The following is a 20,810-nucleotide window of genomic DNA, read 5'->3' as shown; positions in this document are numbered from 1 at the left end:
AGGGGTTTGCCTGATTACTGCCATGTACGAATAATACGCTCCTTTCTCCTGTCCACGCGGGACATGAGCTCCATCGATCGCCCAATTGCCGAACATCTGATGCGATGCCGAGTGTGGGGTCGGGGGGGCAAGGGGTTGGGGGGTAATCCAGATGGGCCTCCGGCCTTTACCCGTTAGTAAGTATCGAAATGCTTCTTCTAATCCCTAAAGCCCAAAGATACAGAGTAATCTTGCCGCGCAGTGATCTCGGCCGACAATCATCCTCACCAAGTCACTCTACCTGACACATCGTTCCGAAATGGGGAGCACCTCTACAGCCGGCGACGAGGTCTCCGTCCAGGTGGGAGAGCTCAAAGTCCAAGGCTTCATCCATCCCAGCACAAAGGTTGCGAATTATCTGGGCATTCAATATGCGACCATCCCTGCACGGTTCCGGCAATCCAAAGCCACGCATCTTTCCGCGCAGAGCGGTGTCCTTGACGCGACTCAATATGGGCCGCGATGCCCGCAGCTCACCGTCAACCGGCCCGAAACAGCCCACCTATACGAAGGAGTGCGACGGAGTTCTGAGTATCCGGTGGACGAATTTGGCTGTCTAAGGCTCAACATCTATGTGCCCGAAGGCTCGCATGGTCCTCTGCCCGTGGTTGTGTGGATTCACGGTGGAGGGTTCATCTTCGGAGACGGCAACTCCGAGTTCGATGGGAACTACCTCGTCCAGCACTCGGTCGAGAAGGGCAAACCTGTCGTGTATGTGGCGATGAACTATCGACTGGGATTCTTTGGCTTTCTGGCGTCAAAGGAACTTAGGGCCGAAGCCGAAGCAAGTGGCGAGACGCCCTTTTCCAACATGGCGATGCACGATCAACGAGTCGCGCTGCTCTGGATCCAGGAGCATATCCAGCACTTCGGTGGCGACCCAGCAAATGTGACTATAGCCGGCGAGTCCGCCGGTGGATGGAGTGTGCTCGCCCACATGAGATCCGACGTGCCAGTCTGTCAAAGGGGCATGATTCTGTCCAGTCCCAACCTCGACTTTCCCAAGCCAGAGGAAGCGCAAGAGACTTTCGACGAGCTGGTGGCCAGTGCGGGCGTGGCGGAGTCTGCGTCTGCGGAGGAGAAACTGAAAGCCCTACGCAACCTGGACTCGATGGAGATCGTGAAGCTGATGGTGCCACGCCTGGCGACCCCGCTGTGGGACGACAAGTGGTTTGTACATCAAGACGGAAAGAAGCCCATCGCGGGGCCGGCACCCTTTGCCCCCTGGGTCGAGGGCGTGGTCGTGGGCTCGACGAGAGACGAGGCTGCCCTGTTCGGCCTCGGGCTATGGAAGACATGGACATCCCAACAGTTCGAAGACCGTGTGCTGTCTTCGTTCTCGGACCGCCAGCTCGCCCAAGAACTGGCCGACGCGTATGGCATCTCCGCCTCCGCACCGGCCGAGAAATGCCTTGCGGGCTTCGTGGCCATGGGGACGGACAGCATCTTCTCGGGTCTGCCGTACATCGTCGCGGAACATTCTGCCGAGTCGTCCTCCCCGCCGGTCAGCCTGTACAGATTCGACCAGGCCGACACGTTCGAGCAGAGCCCTCTCAAAGGATACGCGTACCATGCCCTCGACAATGCCTTCTTCTGCCGCCTTCCCGCGGTCGCAGGCCCGAAAGCCGACCCCAACACGCGAGAGACAGCGAATCGTCTTTCCCGGGCAATTCTTGATTTCGCCCATGGTTCTCAGCCATGGGAGGCCTACGGGGCGAAGCACACCATCTTGGTCTTCAACGGCATGGACACGCGGTCTGAAGAGATGAGTGAACAGGATCGATGGAGACGGGTCACCATGTCGGGAGATCTGGCGAGGGCAAAGGGCACATGGAGGTCCGGGAATAAGTTGCTCGGTGTACGGCACAGTTCGATGGACAAGGCATAAGGGACCGATCCTTGAGGCGCGGTCGACCTGATAGCACAGTCCGTATCATGCTGCTCGGGCGGCACAGCTGGCTGCCGCGTGGCCATCAGATGTATGTGTGTGTGTGCATAAGAAGATTGGGGGATCATCACGGCTGAAGTTCCACGATCGGGTCCCAAGATAAAGACTTCGGATAGAGTCCCGAATACAGTAAATTGAATCAAACCCATCTCGCTCCTTTCCTACTTTGGGCAAGCACCTTACAGGACAGAATAGGAGTCCGAGATACCTTGATTAATTATGTGAAGACGTACGGAGTAGTGAACCTGCGGATCTGCATAGCGGCTCCGCGAACCCTGACTCCTCATTCAGGATCACACCATCCCGTACTCCGTACGTACCCCGTCCTCGGCCGTCCTCCCAAGACTGTCACCACTGTGTTCTTTCTCCTCACCTCGCTCGGCCGGCATTTGAGTTCTCCGTCCCTGCTTACGGCGGGGCGCATGCATATATGCCAAAGCACTACAGGGGGCGAATCAACTAGACACCAACCAGTCCAAGCACAAGCAGTACGTTCAGTAATTACTACGGCGTGCACGGCGGGTGCGTCCAAAGAGGCGCCCAAGCCCGTTGGGCTGCAGTGGTACAGTAAATTCTAGACTACTGTCCAGAGTAACATATGCGTAGCCTAACGGCAGACACCTACTCCGTACCTACAACAGTACTTACCTCCCCTACGCACATGTAATTATACACGACCATACGTACGTGCATACACACGTACTTGAAGGATTCGAGTCGTGGTGCGATGTGGTAGGACCGGGACGTGAGTCTCGTTTCTGACTTGAGCTCCGACGGTTTCCAGGTGTGAACGTGGGAGACCGAGAAATAGTTCAGTGGATTAGATCGGTCAGTCAGTCATACGAAGGCCCGTAGGATACACACAGACACACACACATACAACACTCTGTCAAGGGGAACTACGTAGTTGAACCACAAGCACAACACAGCACAACACAACACAGCACAACACAACACAGCACAACACAACACAGCACAACACAACACAACACAGTATGGCTACCACGGCCGCCGCCACCACCACCGGCAACGACACTCAGCCTACCGCCACCACAAGAATGGCCGCAACAACAGCTAACGACACACCCTCCAGCTCAAGCACAACTTTCACCGGCACCACCACCACGACAATCACCCGCCACACCTTCACCAAATACGGCAGAACAACCTCCTACCTCGCCGCTGGCCCCCAGACGGGTCCCCTGTTGATCTTCATCCACGGCTGGCCTGCCACTGCAGACGTATGGACTACCCAGCTCGAAGCCTTCTCGGCGCTACACTTCCGCTGCGTAGCCCCGGACCTGCCCGGGTACGGTGGGTCCCAGTCACAACCACAGTCACAGTCGGGCGCAAACCACAAATCGAAGGAAGACGGTCAGTCCCAGTCACAATCAAGAGACACTCCCGCCCCCGAACCCAAGGACGCCGACCCATCATTGTACACCCTCCAAAACGTAGTCACCCAACTCGTCAACCTGCTCAAATACGGCCTCCAGCGCGAAGAGGCCATCTGGATAGGCGGCGGTGCGGGCCACGACTGGGGCGCCGCCGTCGTGTGGACCCTCGTGGCGCACCACCCGGAGGTATGCCTCGGTGTCGTTAACATGGCCCTCCCTTACCGCACGCTGGAGATGGGATTGGGCGAACTGGTCAAGTACGCGGACCGTGATCTCTACGCGGAGGACGACTATCCGTTTGCGCAGTGGGGGTATATGGCTTGGTATGAGAAGTTGGCTCGCGAAAAAGAGTTTGGCAACGCCGTCGCCCTGTGGAAGAGGGACGTGGAGGCGTTTTTGAAGGTTTGGTTTGCGAGGAGGCCACAGGAGGTGTTTGGCGGCGACGACAAGAAGGAGGGGGAGGAGAAGGCGGAAATTGCGGACGCCGCCGACATTGACACCAATCACAAGTCAGCATTCACGGGCCGTGTTCTCAAGGATGGAGGCTTTTTCGGCGCAGCTGAGGCGGCGCCGCCCCAAATCCCCTTATCCGACACTTTACTCACGGAGGACATGCTCCGCAAGCTGTTCTCTGCGTTTGACGCAACCAGATTCTGGGCCCCCACGGCGTACTATCTCAACGGCGACGCCAATCTAAAATGGTGCGAGGATTGGAGCGTCAACGATGGCGTCGTCTCGGTCCCGGTCTTATTCATCGAGTGCTTGAACGATGTCGTGGCTGGGACATATAACAGTCCCAGGATGAAGGAGCCCATGGAGGCGTACTGTCGGAAACTGACGACCGTGGGGATCGATGCCGGGCATTTGGTGGCGCTGGAGAAGCCGCACGAGACAAACGCCGCGATACTTAGGTGGGTTGCGAGGGAGATTCCCGAGGAGAGGGGATGGCCTTATGGAAAGAAGAATCCGCTCAAGAAGAATGTATAAGCAGTGCTGTGGACCGTACTCAGTCAATCCAGATGGTTTGGTCCATGATGGACTCACTCCAGCGGGCATGTATGGTTCGTCTATGATGGACACACTCATAGCGAGCATGTGTGATTGCTCGATTCAGATGAAGAAACGGGCAAGACCTTTCGACGTCAACGTCGTTATTATCTACAATGCGGCGGCTCGTGATATTGCCGAGCTAGAAACCGTACTTTTTCGCTATCGTCCACATCCACTTCCTCCTCTCGCCATTCACACTGTATAGCGGTAGAAGGGCGACTTGTCTCCCAAGTCCAACAGCTCCTGCTCCGTGTACATTGCCTTGACCTCGTCGTCAGTCTTGCCCATCATGAACGCGTCCCGCTTGGCATTCTCCGCCCGGTACGCCCTTCGCAGTACATACGCCATGGCGACCGCAGCCACGCATATACCCAGTCCCGTGCCAAACCCGGTGGGATACTTTGGTGCCTGGGAAGCAATGTATATGTTGCTGCCGGCAATGCCGCCGAAATTGCCTATGCTGATCAAAAGCGCCATGCCCACCGCTCGCTTGGAGCTAGGGGCCAGATTGTTGCCGACCAAGCAGACGATGCAGATGAAGGGGGAGTACAGGCCAGCTGCGAGCGGGAAGAGGAAGAAATACGTGACACCAGGGAGCCGCGGGTGCGGGATTGCGAGCTCGCCGATGAATCCGACGGCGGCGATGGAGAAGCCGGCCATAATGAAAGGCGTTCGTTGTTCGACGCGATCGGACCAGAAGGCGAATATCAAGGTCATCTGTATTGTAGCTGGTCAGTGGTGTGTTTCGCCCATGTATGAGAGAGGGGGGCTTAGGCGCAGAAACACGAGAGAACGCAACAACCTGAGCTTTAGGAAGTACGACTTACAATCATGGCGAAAACGTAGATGGGGATAGTCATCAACTGGGCGTTGGCCGAGGTGTACCCGAGCTCCTCGATAACGGAAGGGACAGTGGCAGTGAATCCATATACACCGATCTGTGAGTAGCCAGATTTAGTCTCAGATACACAATTGCAAGAGTGGTTTTAGTCTCGCTTCCGGTAGCGGCTTACCGTGTTAGCCCAAAACATAACGACAGCGCCCCAAATCTTCCACTCCTTGAAAGCCGCCACGATATGACGGAGTCGAATCTTGTCAGAATTAGTAACTCGGCCGTGGCCGGAGCCCGTCTCAAGCGCCAGCCGATTGATGATGAACTCCTTCTCGTCCTTGGTGAGGAATCTCGCGGTTTCCGGGCTGTCGGGAAGGAGGAACCAGACGAAGAAGGAACCGGCCACAGGCAGCAGGCCCTCAATAATGAATATCCATTTCCAGCCGGCAAGTCCGGCGATGCCGTCCATGTGTTGAATGCCGTAAGCCAGCAGGCCTGAAAAGGCTCCGGAAAGGGATGCCGCTGCGTAGAAAACGGCCATGCGTCGTTGGACTTCGTAGCGAAGATACCTGGTCAGGTCAGCACATCATCGAGAGTGATATTGGCGTTGGGGCTGCTAACCAGATGGTGAGGAGGTAGGTCGCAGCAGGAAAGAATCCAGACTCTGTCACACCGAGGAAGAACCGGGTGACCAAAAGCCCCTGGTACGAACTGATCACGCCCATAAGTGTCATGACCGTCCCTGACCATGTTAGCAAGCTGTACGCAAGGTGAAATGGCAAGCGGCATACCCCAGGAGAACATCAGAATGGAGATCCAAATCGAAGGTCGCAAGATCTTGAGGACAATGTTGCTAGGAACTTCAAAGAATCCGTAGGGGACGAAGAACAAGGTCAAAGCAGTGTTGTACTGCATTCCATGAAGGTGCAAGTCATCGTAGAGACCGGCGATTTTTGCATTTCCGATGTTGCCACGGTCGATAAAGGCCAGTCTGTGGTCGTCAGAGTGACCCGGATAGTCAATAGGCCGACTTACAGATACAGCACACCGAGGAGAGGAACAAGACGATAGTCGATCTTCCTCAAGATCCTCGTTTTCTCCTTCTCGTCGAGCTCCACAAGGACTTGATCAGCAGAGAAGCCGACCTCGACGGTTTTGAGACCATTAACGGCCTCAATCTCCGTGAGGGTGTCGACCTTCTTGTCGCTGCCAGAGTCGACATCCCCCTGATCAGCTTTGGCGACCTTTTCGTCCATTGCTGGGGAAAGAGCTCAGGCGTCGAATCAAGAACTAGCTGATACTCGTTGTCAGAACTTGGCAGCCGCTTCCAACGCTGGGGCAAAAGCAGGGCTGATTCTGAGAGCCTTGCAAGTCCTCGGAGAAGCAGAAACAAGGGGCGAAAGTGTAGATGCACCGCCTTTTATGCTCGCAAAAGAGCCTGGCCGATTACTCGCATCTTCTCCACCACTTTGTTCCTTGAATTGCCGGCTCGTCGCCTGTATGCATGGGCACATGGCCCGGGCACGATGAAGTCAGGCTGTTCGCTATGGTCAACACCAAGATACCACGCGATGCATCTTGATTTGCGGGATTCTAGCGGGTCCGGTCGAATGTTCTGCGGGGTTAGTCCATCAGGGGGATCTGCTGGGGTATTGCGGGTTGGTGGCGGTGACTTGCTGGCCTGAGGTGCATCGGTCACGGTAGGGTACGGCGCCGTTCGCTGTGGGCATGGGTACAGAGTCCCATCATTCCTGCTTCGAGCAGCTGGTGTAATCAAGCAGGCGTGTGCAAAGCCGGTCGGCTCAGACACCGCTGATAAAGTACCATGCCGCGCAATCATGCCTCGGAGTCGGAACTCGCGACTTTGAAGGATCTGGGAGGGTTTCCAGGACGCCGAATCCACCGCCTCAACATTCGCACAAGACGACTACGAGGGACTTCCTGAGGCTCAGCGGGCTTTCGGGCTTTGTCGCAAGGACAGCACTTAAACTAGCCGCCGAGGCGGCCTCAGACGCGATAAGCATCTCGAATACGAAGGCTTATCGAGACAACTCGCCGCCGGAGTGACTCGGTCCGCCGGAGCTGGTGCTGCATCGGTACGGCGTAGCTCGTACGAGGTAGGCACAACCTCGTGGCCCATAGCTGGCGTCGCCACGAAGAAGCGGCGAAGGACGAGACCCCAAGCCCGCCAATAGTATGAGAGGCCTGAGGAACGTGCCGGAATTGACAATTCTGATTGGAACGCGATGATCTGCAACGGCGGCATGGCGTTGTGGAAGGGGGGAACAGCACCCAATCACTAACGTCAACAGAAATCATCGTCACGTGTCGCGAGACTTCCGTAAGATGAATACCTCTACCGACGGGTCGTTGCAAACGGTGCGAAGTACGGGGCATGGAGTTACTCGGTATCAGGGCTTGTCAGTCGCAGCCAGTGTACTCCGCACACAGTACGAGTATAATTATCTCAAGTCACAGCAGGGAGTGACTGAGCCGAGCCTAAAAGTCGATAAGCATGCCCAGTTCAGTGTGTGCGCATGCTCTACCATACATGAAAACGAGGTCAGTATCGTGGTGAACTATGTCGTGATAACATACAGAGTACTGCACCTTGCATTCTCGTTGGCCCTGCCGCCAATGCCCGTTAAAGCTCGGCAAGTATCGATGGCCAGCGCATTGGTGGCACATTGACTCGATTCCCGGCGGTGGTCTGTTCCGAAGCAACTGTGAAACAGTGAATAGAAGGGTCAGTTCCCACACTCCATACCCGCCTGGATTACAATACATAGCTAAGTCGTGTTGCCACGGCCTCACATCCACGTGTCAGGGTGGCTTCCCACAAAAACGGTCAGGTGTTCGCCATGTTATTGAAGATGAGCCGGCGCCCAGGGTTAGAGCTTCGATGCAAATTTCAAATGTACAGCATCAACTTCCGCCATTGCAAGTGGTCAGGCTGGCCGGGCGTGAGAGTATGCGGCTACGGTCAACAAAGCATCAAAGCAAGCTTGCTCGTCCATAAAGATACGTGGCCACAGCTTGAACTTGACCCTCTGCAAGATACGACGACTTGAGGGACGAGTACGTAACCTCCTGCTTACCGCCGCACCCTCACAGTTTTGGTGGCAGCCCGTCCGCTCAAATGAAGGCCATGGGATAGAGCCATCATCATCACGTCACACGCAAACTTGCAACCGAAGAGCCTAATATCTCTATGCCGTACGATTCAAGGCCGCTCAATTATCTGCACCTCGTGCAGACCGCGCTGGCTGTGATTCTCTGAAATGTGCCTGTGACGTTTGTCAGAATACCCTCACTTTACGAGACTCATAACATCGCGAGGAACAACAACCCGCTGCTAGAAGCAGCATTGTTCGTAGTTTTGAAGTCGGGTCGCTGGCCGAAAAACAGTGCACACAATCTTGTACTTTTCTATTTCCATATAGCTGTATTTCATATCCTTTCCCATCAAATCTGGACGCAAGGCTGCCTTCTGAATCAAAAGTGGTCAGAATTAATTCGGCCCTTCCTGGACCCGGCGACAGTGGGCAATGCAGATCTCGGGACGCCAACACGGAACGCGCGTGTGGTTCCGAGACGCGCAAGGACGCGATGGGCGGTCTGGATTGAGTTGGCCAAGATTGTCCTCGAGTCGAGAAACTCTTGTGTCTTCGCTTAACTACCCTCTCATACCCAGTGCATCTCGCATTTTCACTGCCACAAGATCGCCCTGCGTCTCCCCTCGAAATAAATGAATATCTTCCCCTCCGGCTTCTCCAACAAGCCATCGGACCATTCCGACCATTCGCGACACTGCGGAAGTCCAGCCTTGAGGAGCGTGGTCTGGGGAAGTCTTCGGCCCTGCGGCCCTGCAAGAGCTCCGACTCGTCCTGCTGGTGATGTGAGGCCAAAGTGATGATGTGGCCCTGATAAGCCCAGCCATGTAATCAACGCGTGGTGGGCCAACTGGGCGGATCCGACATCTTGCTGACGACCGTCAGAAATATGTGGGAGTCGCTATTCCGCTCTTTGCTATATCAAGCAACTGAAATGTACTCGCAACACCTCTCTCTCCTTCTATCTTGCGGGTGCGGCTGCTGTTTTGTGCTCAAAGATGTTGCCCGTCTTTCTTGTCCTGTTAGCCTCTACGGTCTTCGTTGTTTCATTTCTGCGTAATCATCTGTTCCATCCTCTAAGAAAATTTCCGGGACCGTTCTGGGCTGCTCATACGAACTTATGGAGGGTGTATCATCTGTGGACGCGGCGGATGCCAGACACGCTGCTGAAGATGCACGAGAAGTACGGCCCGGTGGTCCGGATTGCGCCGAACGAACTGAGCTTTCAGAGTGTCGATATCCTCAACGACGTGTACAAGGGTGGGCGGAAATTCCCCAAGAGCGACTTCTATCAGGGGTTCACCACATTTCACCCCAACACCTTTGGGATGTTGGATGAAGAAGTCAGTACCTTGTGGAAGTGTCGCTGCAGAGGCACAGAATACTAAGCAGAAATGCAGCTGCACGCTAAGCGTCGCCGTCAGATGGCACACAGCTTCTCCGTGGCGTCTCTCTCCCAGATGGAGTCCATATACGATGCCCATATCAAGAATCTTCTCGACGCTATTGACGCAAAGGGTTCCGAGCCCTTTAATCTAAAAGACCTTTTTGGCTACTATGCATTCGACATTATCGGCGAACTGGTCTTTCATACCGAGTTCGGAAGCCAGAAAGCACAGGATCCTGCGCAATTACCCCCGATTAATGAGCACATCTTCCTGGGATGCATCTTTGGCATGCTGCCATCGCTGCTGCCGTATAGCATGCGCATCGCCAATCACCTGCCCATCCCATGGCTGCAAGACCTTCTGAACAGCAGGAAGCAACTAAGAGACAAAACTTCGGAGTGTCTCGACCGGGAAATGTCTCGTCAGAAGACAAGTGAAAAGCAGAGTATTCTGACAAGGCTCATCCGTGCCAAAGACCCGGAGACAGGTGAGGACTTGCCGAAGGTCGCCATCGCTTCCGAAGCCTTTGCCTTTCTCGTTGCTGGGTCGCATACCACTTCTGGTACTTTGACTCTGCTGTTCTACCATCTCTTGCGGAACGAGGAGGTTCGGCAGAAGCTCACCAAAGAGCTTGAGGCATCCATTCCTCTGACGAATGCCTCGGGTGATTCTTTACCAGCATACACAGGATTGGAAGCCCAGCTACCGTATGCGATGGCGTCCGTTCGTGAGAATTTTCGGATTACGCCTGTATTTACCATGCCATTGCCACGGACTGTCACCGACCCCAAAGGAGCTGTGATCAATGGCTTCCAAGTTCCAACAAGGGTACGTTATGGTACTTGCATCCTTGACCGTCTTGCTGACTTTGAGCCTCCTAGACTAACGTATCCATGAGCAACTACGTGGTCCATCACGATCCCGCTGTCTGGGGTGATGACCATCACCTCTTCAGGCCTGAAAGATGGCTGGAGCCGTCGAAATCACTGTCTCCCAATGATTTAGCCCCTTTCGGCGTCGGTCATAGAGCATGCATCGGGAGGAATGTGGCGATGATGAGCATTGTCAAAATTCTGACCGCTGTATGGCGCCGGTACGAGCTTGAACTTGTAGATCCAGATGAGAAGTTGGTAGTGGAGAGCGTCGGAATAGGAGAGAAGCAGGGCCCATTGATGGTGAGAGGAAAGTTGAGGACAGTCTGACGTTTCATAATACTAACACTCCCAAACTCGCCAATTGTATAGTGGTAGATATCGGGGCTCGACCAGAGGAACCTCAGGTATCTGGCTGCCGGACCATGCACTTGTTAAAATATTCACCTTCCTTCCAGGGCGCCAGATCAAGCGCCAGATCAGAAACTTCTTGAAAGCCGTGCTTTTTGTATAGCCGCAGTGCCATTGGCGCGCTCTCAACGTAGACTGACAGACCTCTGTCGTCCGCTCGGTCCAGACCCCATTTTAGTAAAAGGGACGCGGCTCCTTGATTCTGGTACTTGGGACAAGTGCCCATAGCAGCCAGAACTTAGACACTGTCAGAAGGGTGCTGGCCGAGAGAGAGTAACGTGCTTTGACCAGTTTACAACTTACAGGCATATGGCTGATTTGTTCCAATAGTGGATGCAACTACCTCATGTCGCTTCCTGATACTGTTGTGAATCACTCTGTTGCCCAACTCCCTGTTCGCATCATTCGGCAATGGGAAGTCGCGCGTCAACATTTCCTCCTCGATGTCCTCTGGGCTGCGCGGAGGAAAGAAATGCCAGACGGCGAAACTCGCAACATCGCCGGTCAAGGCATCCTTGACTACCATTAGGTGACAGCTGAGATCATTTTCCATCTGGGCTTCGTACGCCTGCACGGTATGGGTGATTGAGGTCATTGTCGGCCCCTTTGGGAATACGACAGGAAAGCCATGGTCCTTCGCGCAGGCTTCGAACTGTACACGGGCGACAGCCTCCAGATCCGACGGGGATGCAGGCACAAGAGCGAAGGCGGGCATGGTGCAATTCTTGCCCCTTGCGTGAATCGTGTGGGAGCGATTAGCACAGATTTCGTTCCAGCTGGATCTTCAGCTTCATCATTTTCGGCATCAGCCTTACGGTCACATCGCAAGCATCGGCGGCCGTGGTGCTCACCTTCTACTCGACTCAAGCTGGTCTACTCGCAAGCTCACCTGCGGTTATTCGACATGTGGGTTCAGCTGCGTCAAAATCGAGAGCATGGAAGCGACAAGGTTTCCCGGACGCCGTTAAGATTAGCGGTCTGGCGCAACTTCTTCGACCTTGGCTTGCCCGGAAGACGGTCTCCGGCTGGGTCGTTTCTCCCGAAGGTTTGCTGATTCCGGGGCTGATGCAGGGACCCAGCCAGTCATCAACGGCAGCGCCGTTGGGGCTGCTTGCCGTTATGTGCGCCATACGAAATCTCCTAAGTAAGTCGGCGCCCGCAACTCCACCTCTTGCGTACCAGTAAGCAAGCCACTTTCTCTGGTCTTGACAACCCCTGTCGCTGTGCCCAGTTCGAGTATTCTGGTGCGCAGTTGCACGCTCGCCCAGGTGGGCTCTCTGAACGCACGTCGTGTTGGAGTCCTTCTCCTCTTTCATATCATCCGTGGCTTGGCTTTCCATTCGCGCCGCTGGGAATTACTGCTGTCCAGGTTGTCAGACTCCTTTGCGCTCAATGGCAGGAGGGCAGTGAAATCTACCGTCGGGGCATGCCTTCTTGTGTGCGGTGAGCCGACGTCTTACCAGCTGTCGCATTCTGTCAGAATCACCGCATACGACGTGCTCGAGCATCCATCACAATGCCGCACTCACACGCCCATCCTATCCCTCCTGCGATCCCCCATGATCTCTTCACGCAGGAAGTTCCTCCCTCGCCCACATTAACGAATCCCGACATGATATTACCATATCAGCGACATCTGGAAGGCAGTCCAATTCCGAGAGCTTCGTCGCCGACTTTACATTCCTCTCCGCCTCCGCTGCGGCCAGATTCGGCTGTCGCGTTGGGCTCGTCCCCACCGGAGCTTGAGCCTGCTATCCAGCTCGGCGTTGCGACGACCGTTAGACTGCCGTCCCGAGCTGTTCCTCCTATTCACACCAACTACTATGGTTATGGCTATGAGCATGGAGCCCCCCTGAGCGATATCGGCGAGGAAGAAACTCCAAGGTCGAGGAAGAGCCGAAGAACGGGTACCACGACTCCATCAGATCCACCGTCACCGACTCCGGCTGGACCTTCGGTGCGCGCGGCGAAAAGGTTGAGCGGTCGCTCCACCTCAAGCAATGGCTCTGACTTGGGCAACTGGGAGGACTTCGACTTCGACACCTCCAAGATTATGAATGAAAGGTTGGCTGCGGACGTAGCGAAGGTCCCAGATGAAGAGGTGGACGATGTTGAAAGCAAGAGAAACAGCACAGTCACGACGATCGAGGAAGACGACATGGCTGCACTCAACGAACGAGCAGAGCGAATTCTCGAGCACGCGAGGAAGAGACTGACACATATGGAGGACAACTTAAGCAAAGCCCGTCACAGCATTCTCCTGTCGTCGAGATCTTCACCAAACATGAACGAGCTGCACCAGCCTGCTGGCGGGCTATATCGTTCAATCTCCCTGGTAGGAGCGAGCCAACGAAAGGCGAGACCACTCCAGCTTGTCAACAGAACCAATTCAGTCATACACGCTAGGGGTGGCAGTGACACGACGACAGGTGCCTCGGGTTTGATGCGCCTTTCCATGATCCCCGAGGTTAGGTCTGCAAGTGCTCTTGAATATGGTCGCAGACAGGAGTCTCCACAGCAGCTACACTCACCACCATCGACACGGCCAGCGGGTTTTTCGCCAGCCAGCATCCGCAGCTTCAATTCACCTCTGCAAATACTCAAAGAGGAAGAAAGTGCCCCAAGCACGACCAACACTTCGCCGAATTCTCCTACACCCCGAGGTCTCGGCATCAACACTTTGGCGACTGTGTCCAAGGAAGATATTTCAGTTATTATGAGTAGTCCTACGACAGCTTTAGCGCGCTCCCCATCAGTGATGTCGAACCATTCGACGAAAGAAATCCGCGAGCAGATGTCCACTCTGCAGGCCAAAATCTCCGATTTGAAGGATAAGGCACAGGCCGACAGCATGAGGAGAAGAAGCATGCAGAGCATCAGAACACCTAGTCCCTTTACGAGTGCTCAGGCGCCGGAGCAATGGTATACTACTTCCCCCGAGTATAAAGAGGCTGGCAGTCCCATCAACACCAACGCCGGCATGGGTTGGAGCCCGTCCCGATCGAGAAAGCCACTGGAGGTTCATGTTACACCAATTACGCCACAAGCACAAGCATATCTCAATGTCGATCTTTCGGCAACAAAAGATTCTAGCTATCTAAGTGAAGCAAGGACCGACAAGAACACCCCCAGCCTCCACAAGTCGGTGCACGTTCAACCCGAGCCGCTAGAGAAACCGAATTCGGCAATTCTCGAGTCTGTCTACGAAGATGCAGCCCAGGAATTTGAGGATGATGAACCCATCGCTGCTTCAGAAGAAGAGCAGATCTATCTAAATGAGGTTCTGGAGGAGAGTCTGCAGGACCTCGAGCCCGACGTGCCGGATATTCCTGAACATTTGCTAGCAGCAGAGGGCGGGGCTGAGCGTCACGAGGACAGGCTAGACGCGTTTGACTACGAGAACATGTTCCTACACAGCGCTTTGGGGAATTATGCGGGTGCCGGTACTAGAAGTGAAACTCCTAGCGACAGCGATTGCAGCAGTGTGGCAACAACCAGGGTGAACCAACCTACCCCACCTGCGGACGACGAGGACGAGGAGGATGGAGAGACACAGCTAGATGAGGAAGCTGGTACAGACGAGGAAGCGGCGTCGACACCGATCCAAGAGATATTCCGCAAGCCAGGAACCCCTCCTGAGGTTGTCGCTTCTAACCCACCACCAAAGCCATGGACAAAGGCAGCACGTAGTAATAGCATGGATTCGCTGTCAACGGTCGCCACCTTCGCAACAGCTACGGAAGGAGCAGGCCCAGAGACCGAAGACGGGATGCCCTCTGAAATCTTGGGCTGGGGTACTGGAATTGGATTTCCTCAGCCATCAATGAGCCCGAACCGCGAAGCCACCACTTGGGTATGGCCGACACCCCCCTTGAGCGATCGGCAAACGCAGATCAGATCTCCGCGCAGCATTCAGACGCAAGGGTCAATCGTTTCAAATGGCATACCCACTCCTCCTGTCCAGTCACCGAACTCCTCGCTTGCAACGCCAAAACCGTTTAACCAGGCTAATGCGCAAAGCGAGGTGGCTGTCGACCATCCTGCAAATACCGAGATCCTGATGGAGAGTCTGATCAAGCTAGCGGACCCGGAGTTCAAGGTTGGCTTTGGACCGGGGTCGGTGTCGTTCTCCGCCGTTGACAAGGATCTTGTCCTCGACCTGTTACGTGCGGTCGGAGGGGTCTGTAATGAGATCCTGAAGTCGGAAAGGAAGCAGGAGGTTCGTGCCGCAAAAGTGCTGAGGCGGCGACTGGACGAGTCACGCAAGCTGTTGGAGGGGCGAGCCGACGATTGACGAGGGTCTCTTGCTCCTGTGCTTCGCAAACTCTGGTCCGTCCTATAAACGACCGCGATTGATTCCAGCAGTTTGGTTCAGGCTTGTCATAATCTGGCAATAGTTCACTACTAATCGGCTTTTATTTCAAATAACGAGGACAATGTCTGCCAATTCGGAAAGGATGCGTCACAAGAGGAAGCGGTGAGATCTGGAACATATGCTACATACTATACCCCAAGTAATGTTATGGACAATCTCAATGCACATTAATCTATTCCCTGATGATGCAAATGACCTGCCCCCAATTCCCCGGCACGTGTTGTAGTGTTCATGCGGTGCGCTGGCCAGATTCGATGAGTTTAGCGACCAAGGGCGACTTGGAGGTTCTCTGGCAGAGTCCCGATTTGTTCGAGATTCGTATTTAGGCGATGATGTGGATAGGGAAGCGCCAGCGGGTGCAAGAATACGCGGGAATGGAGGGATAGCCCTTGTCCCGACCGTTAGTCAAATGTGAGAGGTCACTTTTCGGACTTTTCCAAACTCTGGTACAGCTCTCACCAGCTCGTTCTAGCAACAATGATGCGTGTGCCTTGTGGCATTCGAGGAGTCTCTGACACCTGACAGGCGCGGAGCCAAAGGGGCGCTCTCAGAAAATGACTCCCTCCCCTCTCAAGGCTCCGTAGAAGCCAGTTCATTTCTGACTCAGTTTTGGTTCAGTCCCGGCTCACTCTTGGTTCGGTCCCTGGTTCACTCTTGACTCTCAGCCGCTCTGTATCTGCTTCCCGCTGGTCCTTTAGCTTGATCGATCATCTTTCGCCATCGAGATCGTCGGAAGCGAGATCGCAACCAGCTGATATGCATATCATATCCACTTGACGAGCGAACGAACGACTCGCTTCCAACCGCACCTCAATCTGCCCTTTACCAGTTTCGGGCCACCATTTTGCCAATTCGGCGAATCCAGCTGCGGCCTGAGTGCCTCGATGGCCGTATTGGTATCCTGCAGCCGTCCACGATACTGCATTGATCGAGGGTGGATCGTTCTCTACCGGGATGAAGACGCTCCACCATCCCCCAGGTTGGATCGACAGGGCCGTTGTGGTACGCTCTCCTTCAGCTGACTGCTGTGATACCGCCTCCCCGCCCGAATCTAGCGTGCAGGGAAAAGTCCCAATATGTTTGTGTCGACAGCCGATATTCATGTTGAACGATGCGCGCTCTGGGCTACGGATCCGTAGACATGTTCGCGATCATTCGCTCGAATGATGGCTCCGCTTTCTACGTTATTTGCACAGAGACATTGCGCAACGGCCGGAAAGAGGCTGTGGAGTATGGCATATGCAATGGCTTCGACATTTCGTGCAGTGTCAGGGTGGGCCAGGGGGATATTCACGAAGGTACATATTGAGGGCGGGCTGTCATCAAGGTCGGTGTTCCGTCTCAGTCAAGCCTCCCCTCTGTGGTAGTACTCTGTCTACTCTCTCTTCGAACCTTTCTGGTTGTTCTCGTGGGTACACATTGTTTGGCGAGGAGCCAAGCGGTCTTTCACCATCGTCATTTCCATCTCGGATGCTTGAAGTCTCAGCTTCGCACGCAGCTTCGCACCTCGCATATTCCTTGAGTGGTTCGGCTAGGGTCGAACATGGTGTGTTAACCTCCACTTCATTGGAACCATCTCCTCACTGAATATTTACAGGCCTTCGACATGTACAGCTCGGAATCCCAGACTTGGTCGTCACGTCCGCCGCCGCTACTGCCCAAGATCTCTGACTTACTCGGAGATAAAGTGACTCTGCCAGTGCTGCCGCCACTCCTGGGCTTTTCTCCAAGGCCCTACCCATCGCGCTCACAGAGCTTTCCAACGTTGCATGCGGACCGAGCACTTCCGCAGCCATCTGAGCCGCCCACTGCTATCAAAGGTCCGACTTTGCACCCCATAACGCATGACAACAAGAGCTCGTACCCGCCTGGCTACCGGACCTGGAATCAGATGCCATCCCCGTCGCTGACTGTTGGTCGGTCATCGTCAGTATCTTCCATGGACACCGACACCGAGAGGGGGTTTGGTCTCAGCAGCCTTGAGAGAACGCTCGACCAGGTAGACCCCGAATTCGCTGCCCTTGTCCAGTCTGCACGAAACATGCTCGAGAGCTCTAAGATCGACCCCGCCTACCCCAAAGGTTGGTTCCAGCCCGATAACGAATACGGCAAGAGATTAGAGGAAAAGCTCGAGGGGTTGGAACTCCCAGACCTTGTCGAGGCTTTTTTCTATCGCAACGAGACCCGCGCTCTCTACGGTGACCGGGTGATTATCACGCGTAGATCAGCGCCGAAGGGAAACGTACCCCCCGCGTCCCCACGAAAGCTTGAGGACACGTCATACCCAGAAGTGCCAGGGAAGCTGAACCACAAGAAAGAGAGTCAGAAAAAGCATGGAGAGCAGGAAGAGGCCAGGCGGAACCGGCATCGCAGTTGTCAGCACGACAGCCACGCGAGATGCCCCGAAGTCGCCGCAGAATGTGGCGCTGAACACGCCAAGTCCATCAAGGATACTAGGACTCAAGCCGGCAAGGGCCCGGGCAAAGACGAGCAGCTGTACGCTGCGATTTACACGCAGGAAATCGCTGCCCGGCTCGTCCAGGCGCTGAATGACAGGTGCATACGGGCCGAGACCACAGTGCGGCTGCTGCTTCAGTCACTGCAGCCATCACGGCGAAGCGCCTCCTGCGGCGCGCGAGATGCTGATTACCTTCGAAAAGGCTCGCCTGGGACATCTTTCAGTAAGCCCAGCTATGTGGGCATTAAAAGATGCCGGGACATTGACACGGAAGATGACCGTCAACGGCAGCGGGCTTGGACGAGGATCAGGTGCGACAGCGCTGGGTTTGACAGTCGTGGTCCCTCCTTTACAGAGTAGGAGAGAAGCTGGAATAATGTACAATAGTCGGCACATATGCCTCGTCCTGGGTTGTTGTATGCAATAGATGGGTGATGTGAAATATGCAATAACCGGAAGGAACACAATCTGGCATTTCGGGCGGCACGGCTTTTCCACATGGTGTATCTACTGCGACTGAACCGGGTTTGCAGTAAGGCCAATTGCAAGATGTATGGATGGCGGACCTGGTTCGTTGATCACGAAACGACCCTGTTTCCCGATAGCCTGGAAAGAGTCGTGTTTGAGTAACTCCGAGAAGGGAATTGATTCGTGTGAAAGAGTCTAGGAGAGAGGAGAGATTCGTGGAAGATCCAGCTTGTGCTTTGGAATTCTCGCTCGTCGGGGAATCAGTCTATCGAGTGACTGAAGACAAATCTCACTAGGAAACCGGAGTCATCGGAATCGTATTGGCGCCAGTGGTCCGGAGTACGGAGAGAGGAATGTTCCTACTGTGGTACACGCTACTACTCCGTACTTCGTCGTGTTCGTGCATAGTTCACTCGGCGGAAGCAAGCTAAACCAAGTTCGGTGGGAAAGGGATTCGTGCTTGCGTGGTAGGTAATGGATTGTTATCCCGTCGCTGTCTACAACACCTCAATCATCCCGGCCTACAAGCCAATGCGCCGTGTCGTTTCTGCAACTGTTTTCGACTTCTTTAGACCCCGCTGCAGCAACTGCTCTCCGACAAAGCGCGCCTTCTCCATCCGGCCACAGAACAGCCGCGCCCCCAACACTTTGATCACGACTTTTCAGCTGCTTCTCACTTCTTCGAGGCCCTGATGTTCAAGGCCGTTCCGCTCGTTTCCTAGGTTCAGTCAGCAGCAAACATCTCACACTGGCAAATTCGACCTCGAAGCCCTCCTAGTGAGGCCGTCTCTCCCCTCCTCGCGGCGCCCTAATCTGTCCCCTCCTCCTTTTTACTTTCCCACCACTTTCGATTCGCCCATACTCAAAGATGCTGCTCCCTAAAGGTGGCGTGACCTGGAAGTCCGCCAAAGCCAGGTTACCTCCCTGGAAGGCGATATTAATGTTCTTGACTCGGACAAGATTCCTGGTTGCGGTGGCATTGACGGGCCTGATTGTTTTACTATGGCGGGGAATCAGTGTATCAACACAACAGATGTCAAAGTACGGATAACCTGGAATAAGTCCAACGCTAAGAGACTGACTGAGAGCACGTATAGTTTCTATTGCTTTGGGCCTTCAAAACCGCCCACTCAAATGACAAAGAACGAAATGGCGGCATGGAACCAACACCTCCAGACGCCTGTCCTCTTCAACCACCATGAACCCTATCAGGTCAACGCCAGCACCATCGAACGGATCGACCTGAATCCCATCGTTTCCACCCCCCGAGCACTGAGCAATAAGGAACGAGTGCTTATCCTCACCCCTCTGCGCGACGCAGCACCGTACTTGATCAAATACTTCGACCTGCTATCTGAACTCACATATCCACACGACTTGATTGATTTAGCATTCCTGGTCGGCGATTCCGTCGATGATACCCTGGCCGTACTTTCCGCAGAGTTGAATCGCATCCAGCAAAGGACAGACAAGATTCCATTCCACAGCGTCCTGATCGTGGAGAAGGACTTTGGGTCCAGCCTCGACATGAACGTCGAGTCGCGACATGGATTCGCCGCTCAGGGTCCAAGGAGAAAAGCAATGGGAAGAGCGAGGAACTACCTTCTTTCTGCAGCCCTGAAGCCCGAACACAGCTGGGTCTACTGGCGGGACGTGGATATTGTGGATTCCCCCAAGAAGATTATCGAGGATTTCGTCGCACATGATCGCGATATCCTAGTCCCCAGTATGCCTTCTCCACCCAATTCCCGTTCCTGCAAACTTTCACGCTGACCTCGCGTTTCTCAACAGATATCTGGTTCCATCGCTACGAGAACGGCCGCGATATCGAAGGCCGTTTCGACTACAACAGCTGGATCGAATCCGACAAGGGCCGTCGTCTAGCTAATTCGCTGGACAAGAACGTGGTCTTGGCAGAGGGTTATAAAGAGTACGATACCGGCCGCACATACATGGCCCGCATGGGCGACTGGAGGCACAACAAGGACGAAGAGATCGAGCTGGATGGCATTGGGGGTGTAAATATCTTGGTCAAGGCCGACGTACATCGGTCTGGTGAGTCTGCCGCACTCGGGAGCGAAAGGGGCATTTGCTGACACTTCGGGACTTCTAGGCATCAACTTCCCTTGCTACGCGTTCGAGAATCAAGCCGAAACAGAGGGTTTCGCGAAGATGGCCAAGCGGGCCGGATACCAGGTCGTGGGATTGCCGAATTACGTCGTTTGGGTACGTCCTGTCTCTGCTGGTTGCCATGTCTCTCTCATTTCACTTGAACATCACGTCAATACCGTCTCAACTCTGCTCTCAATCTCTATGTCCCGAAGAGGTACTTTTGCTGACACCTTCCGACGAACAGCATATCGACACGGAAGAGAAACCCGGGAACGCCGCATAGTTGTACGCTCCTGATCTCGAAATGAATACACAGAGATCTGCGGTTCCAGATTCAATGTTCAGAA

The 20,810-nt window shown here is 54.6% G+C and overlaps 8 protein-coding genes across 8 annotated transcripts; 6 read left to right on the top strand and 2 right to left on the bottom strand.

Moving 5' to 3' along the window:
* Positions 1 to 298: 298 nt before the first annotated feature.
* A1O7_06000 (uncharacterized protein) lies at positions 299 to 1,927 on the top strand (the record flags this gene model as incomplete). Its single annotated transcript, XM_007760006.1, has 1 exon — positions 299 to 1,927. One exon carries the CDS (start codon positions 299 to 301, stop codon positions 1,925 to 1,927), a length of 1,629 nt encoding a protein of 542 aa, XP_007758196.1.
* Positions 1,928 to 2,982: 1,055 nt separating this feature from the next.
* A1O7_05999 (uncharacterized protein) lies at positions 2,983 to 4,371 on the top strand (the record flags this gene model as incomplete). Its single annotated transcript, XM_007760005.1, has 1 exon — positions 2,983 to 4,371. The coding sequence occupies one exon, from the start codon at positions 2,983 to 2,985 to the stop codon at positions 4,369 to 4,371; it is 1,389 nt and encodes a 462-aa protein (XP_007758195.1).
* A 255-nt stretch (positions 4,372 to 4,626) lies between these two features.
* Positions 4,627 to 6,522, bottom strand: A1O7_05998 (uncharacterized protein; the record flags this gene model as incomplete). Its single annotated transcript, XM_007760004.1, has 6 exons — positions 4,627 to 5,151; positions 5,262 to 5,372; positions 5,448 to 5,835; positions 5,888 to 6,008; positions 6,058 to 6,257; positions 6,302 to 6,522. 6 exons carry the CDS (start codon positions 6,520 to 6,522, stop codon positions 4,627 to 4,629), a joined length of 1,566 nt encoding a protein of 521 aa, XP_007758194.1.
* A 3,029-nt stretch (positions 6,523 to 9,551) lies between these two features.
* Positions 9,552 to 10,969, top strand: A1O7_05997 (uncharacterized protein; the record flags this gene model as incomplete). The annotated part of the gene is made up of 3 exons (XM_007760003.1): positions 9,552 to 9,722; positions 9,780 to 10,595; positions 10,649 to 10,969. 3 exons carry the CDS (start codon positions 9,552 to 9,554, stop codon positions 10,967 to 10,969), a joined length of 1,308 nt encoding a protein of 435 aa, XP_007758193.1.
* Positions 10,970 to 11,042: 73 nt separating this feature from the next.
* On the bottom strand, positions 11,043 to 11,765 carry A1O7_05996 (uncharacterized protein; the record flags this gene model as incomplete). Its single annotated transcript, XM_007760002.1, has 2 exons — positions 11,043 to 11,287; positions 11,354 to 11,765. 2 exons carry the CDS (start codon positions 11,763 to 11,765, stop codon positions 11,043 to 11,045), a joined length of 657 nt encoding a protein of 218 aa, XP_007758192.1.
* An 801-nt stretch (positions 11,766 to 12,566) lies between these two features.
* Positions 12,567 to 15,344, top strand: A1O7_05995 (uncharacterized protein; the record flags this gene model as incomplete). The annotated part of the gene is made up of 1 exon (XM_007760001.1): positions 12,567 to 15,344. The coding sequence occupies one exon, from the start codon at positions 12,567 to 12,569 to the stop codon at positions 15,342 to 15,344; it is 2,778 nt and encodes a 925-aa protein (XP_007758191.1).
* A 2,020-nt stretch (positions 15,345 to 17,364) lies between these two features.
* Positions 17,365 to 18,243, top strand: A1O7_05994 (uncharacterized protein; the record flags this gene model as incomplete). The annotated part of the gene is made up of 1 exon (XM_007760000.1): positions 17,365 to 18,243. The coding sequence occupies one exon, from the start codon at positions 17,365 to 17,367 to the stop codon at positions 18,241 to 18,243; it is 879 nt and encodes a 292-aa protein (XP_007758190.1).
* Positions 18,244 to 19,219: 976 nt separating this feature from the next.
* A1O7_05993 (uncharacterized protein) lies at positions 19,220 to 20,746 on the top strand (the record flags this gene model as incomplete). The annotated part of the gene is made up of 5 exons (XM_007759999.1): positions 19,220 to 19,392; positions 19,449 to 20,077; positions 20,143 to 20,406; positions 20,465 to 20,577; positions 20,708 to 20,746. 5 exons carry the CDS (start codon positions 19,220 to 19,222, stop codon positions 20,744 to 20,746), a joined length of 1,218 nt encoding a protein of 405 aa, XP_007758189.1.
* Between the last annotated feature and the right edge of the window lie 64 nt (positions 20,747 to 20,810).

The sequence above is a fragment of the Cladophialophora yegresii genome (genome assembly GCF_000585515.1).
Source record: "Cladophialophora yegresii CBS 114405 chromosome Unknown aczIN-supercont1.4, whole genome shotgun sequence".
In the NCBI taxonomy this organism is placed as follows: domain Eukaryota; kingdom Fungi; phylum Ascomycota; class Eurotiomycetes; order Chaetothyriales; family Herpotrichiellaceae; genus Cladophialophora; species Cladophialophora yegresii.
Note: the sequence above shows the minus strand (reverse complement) of the source record. Positions and strands in the feature narration are given on the sequence as shown.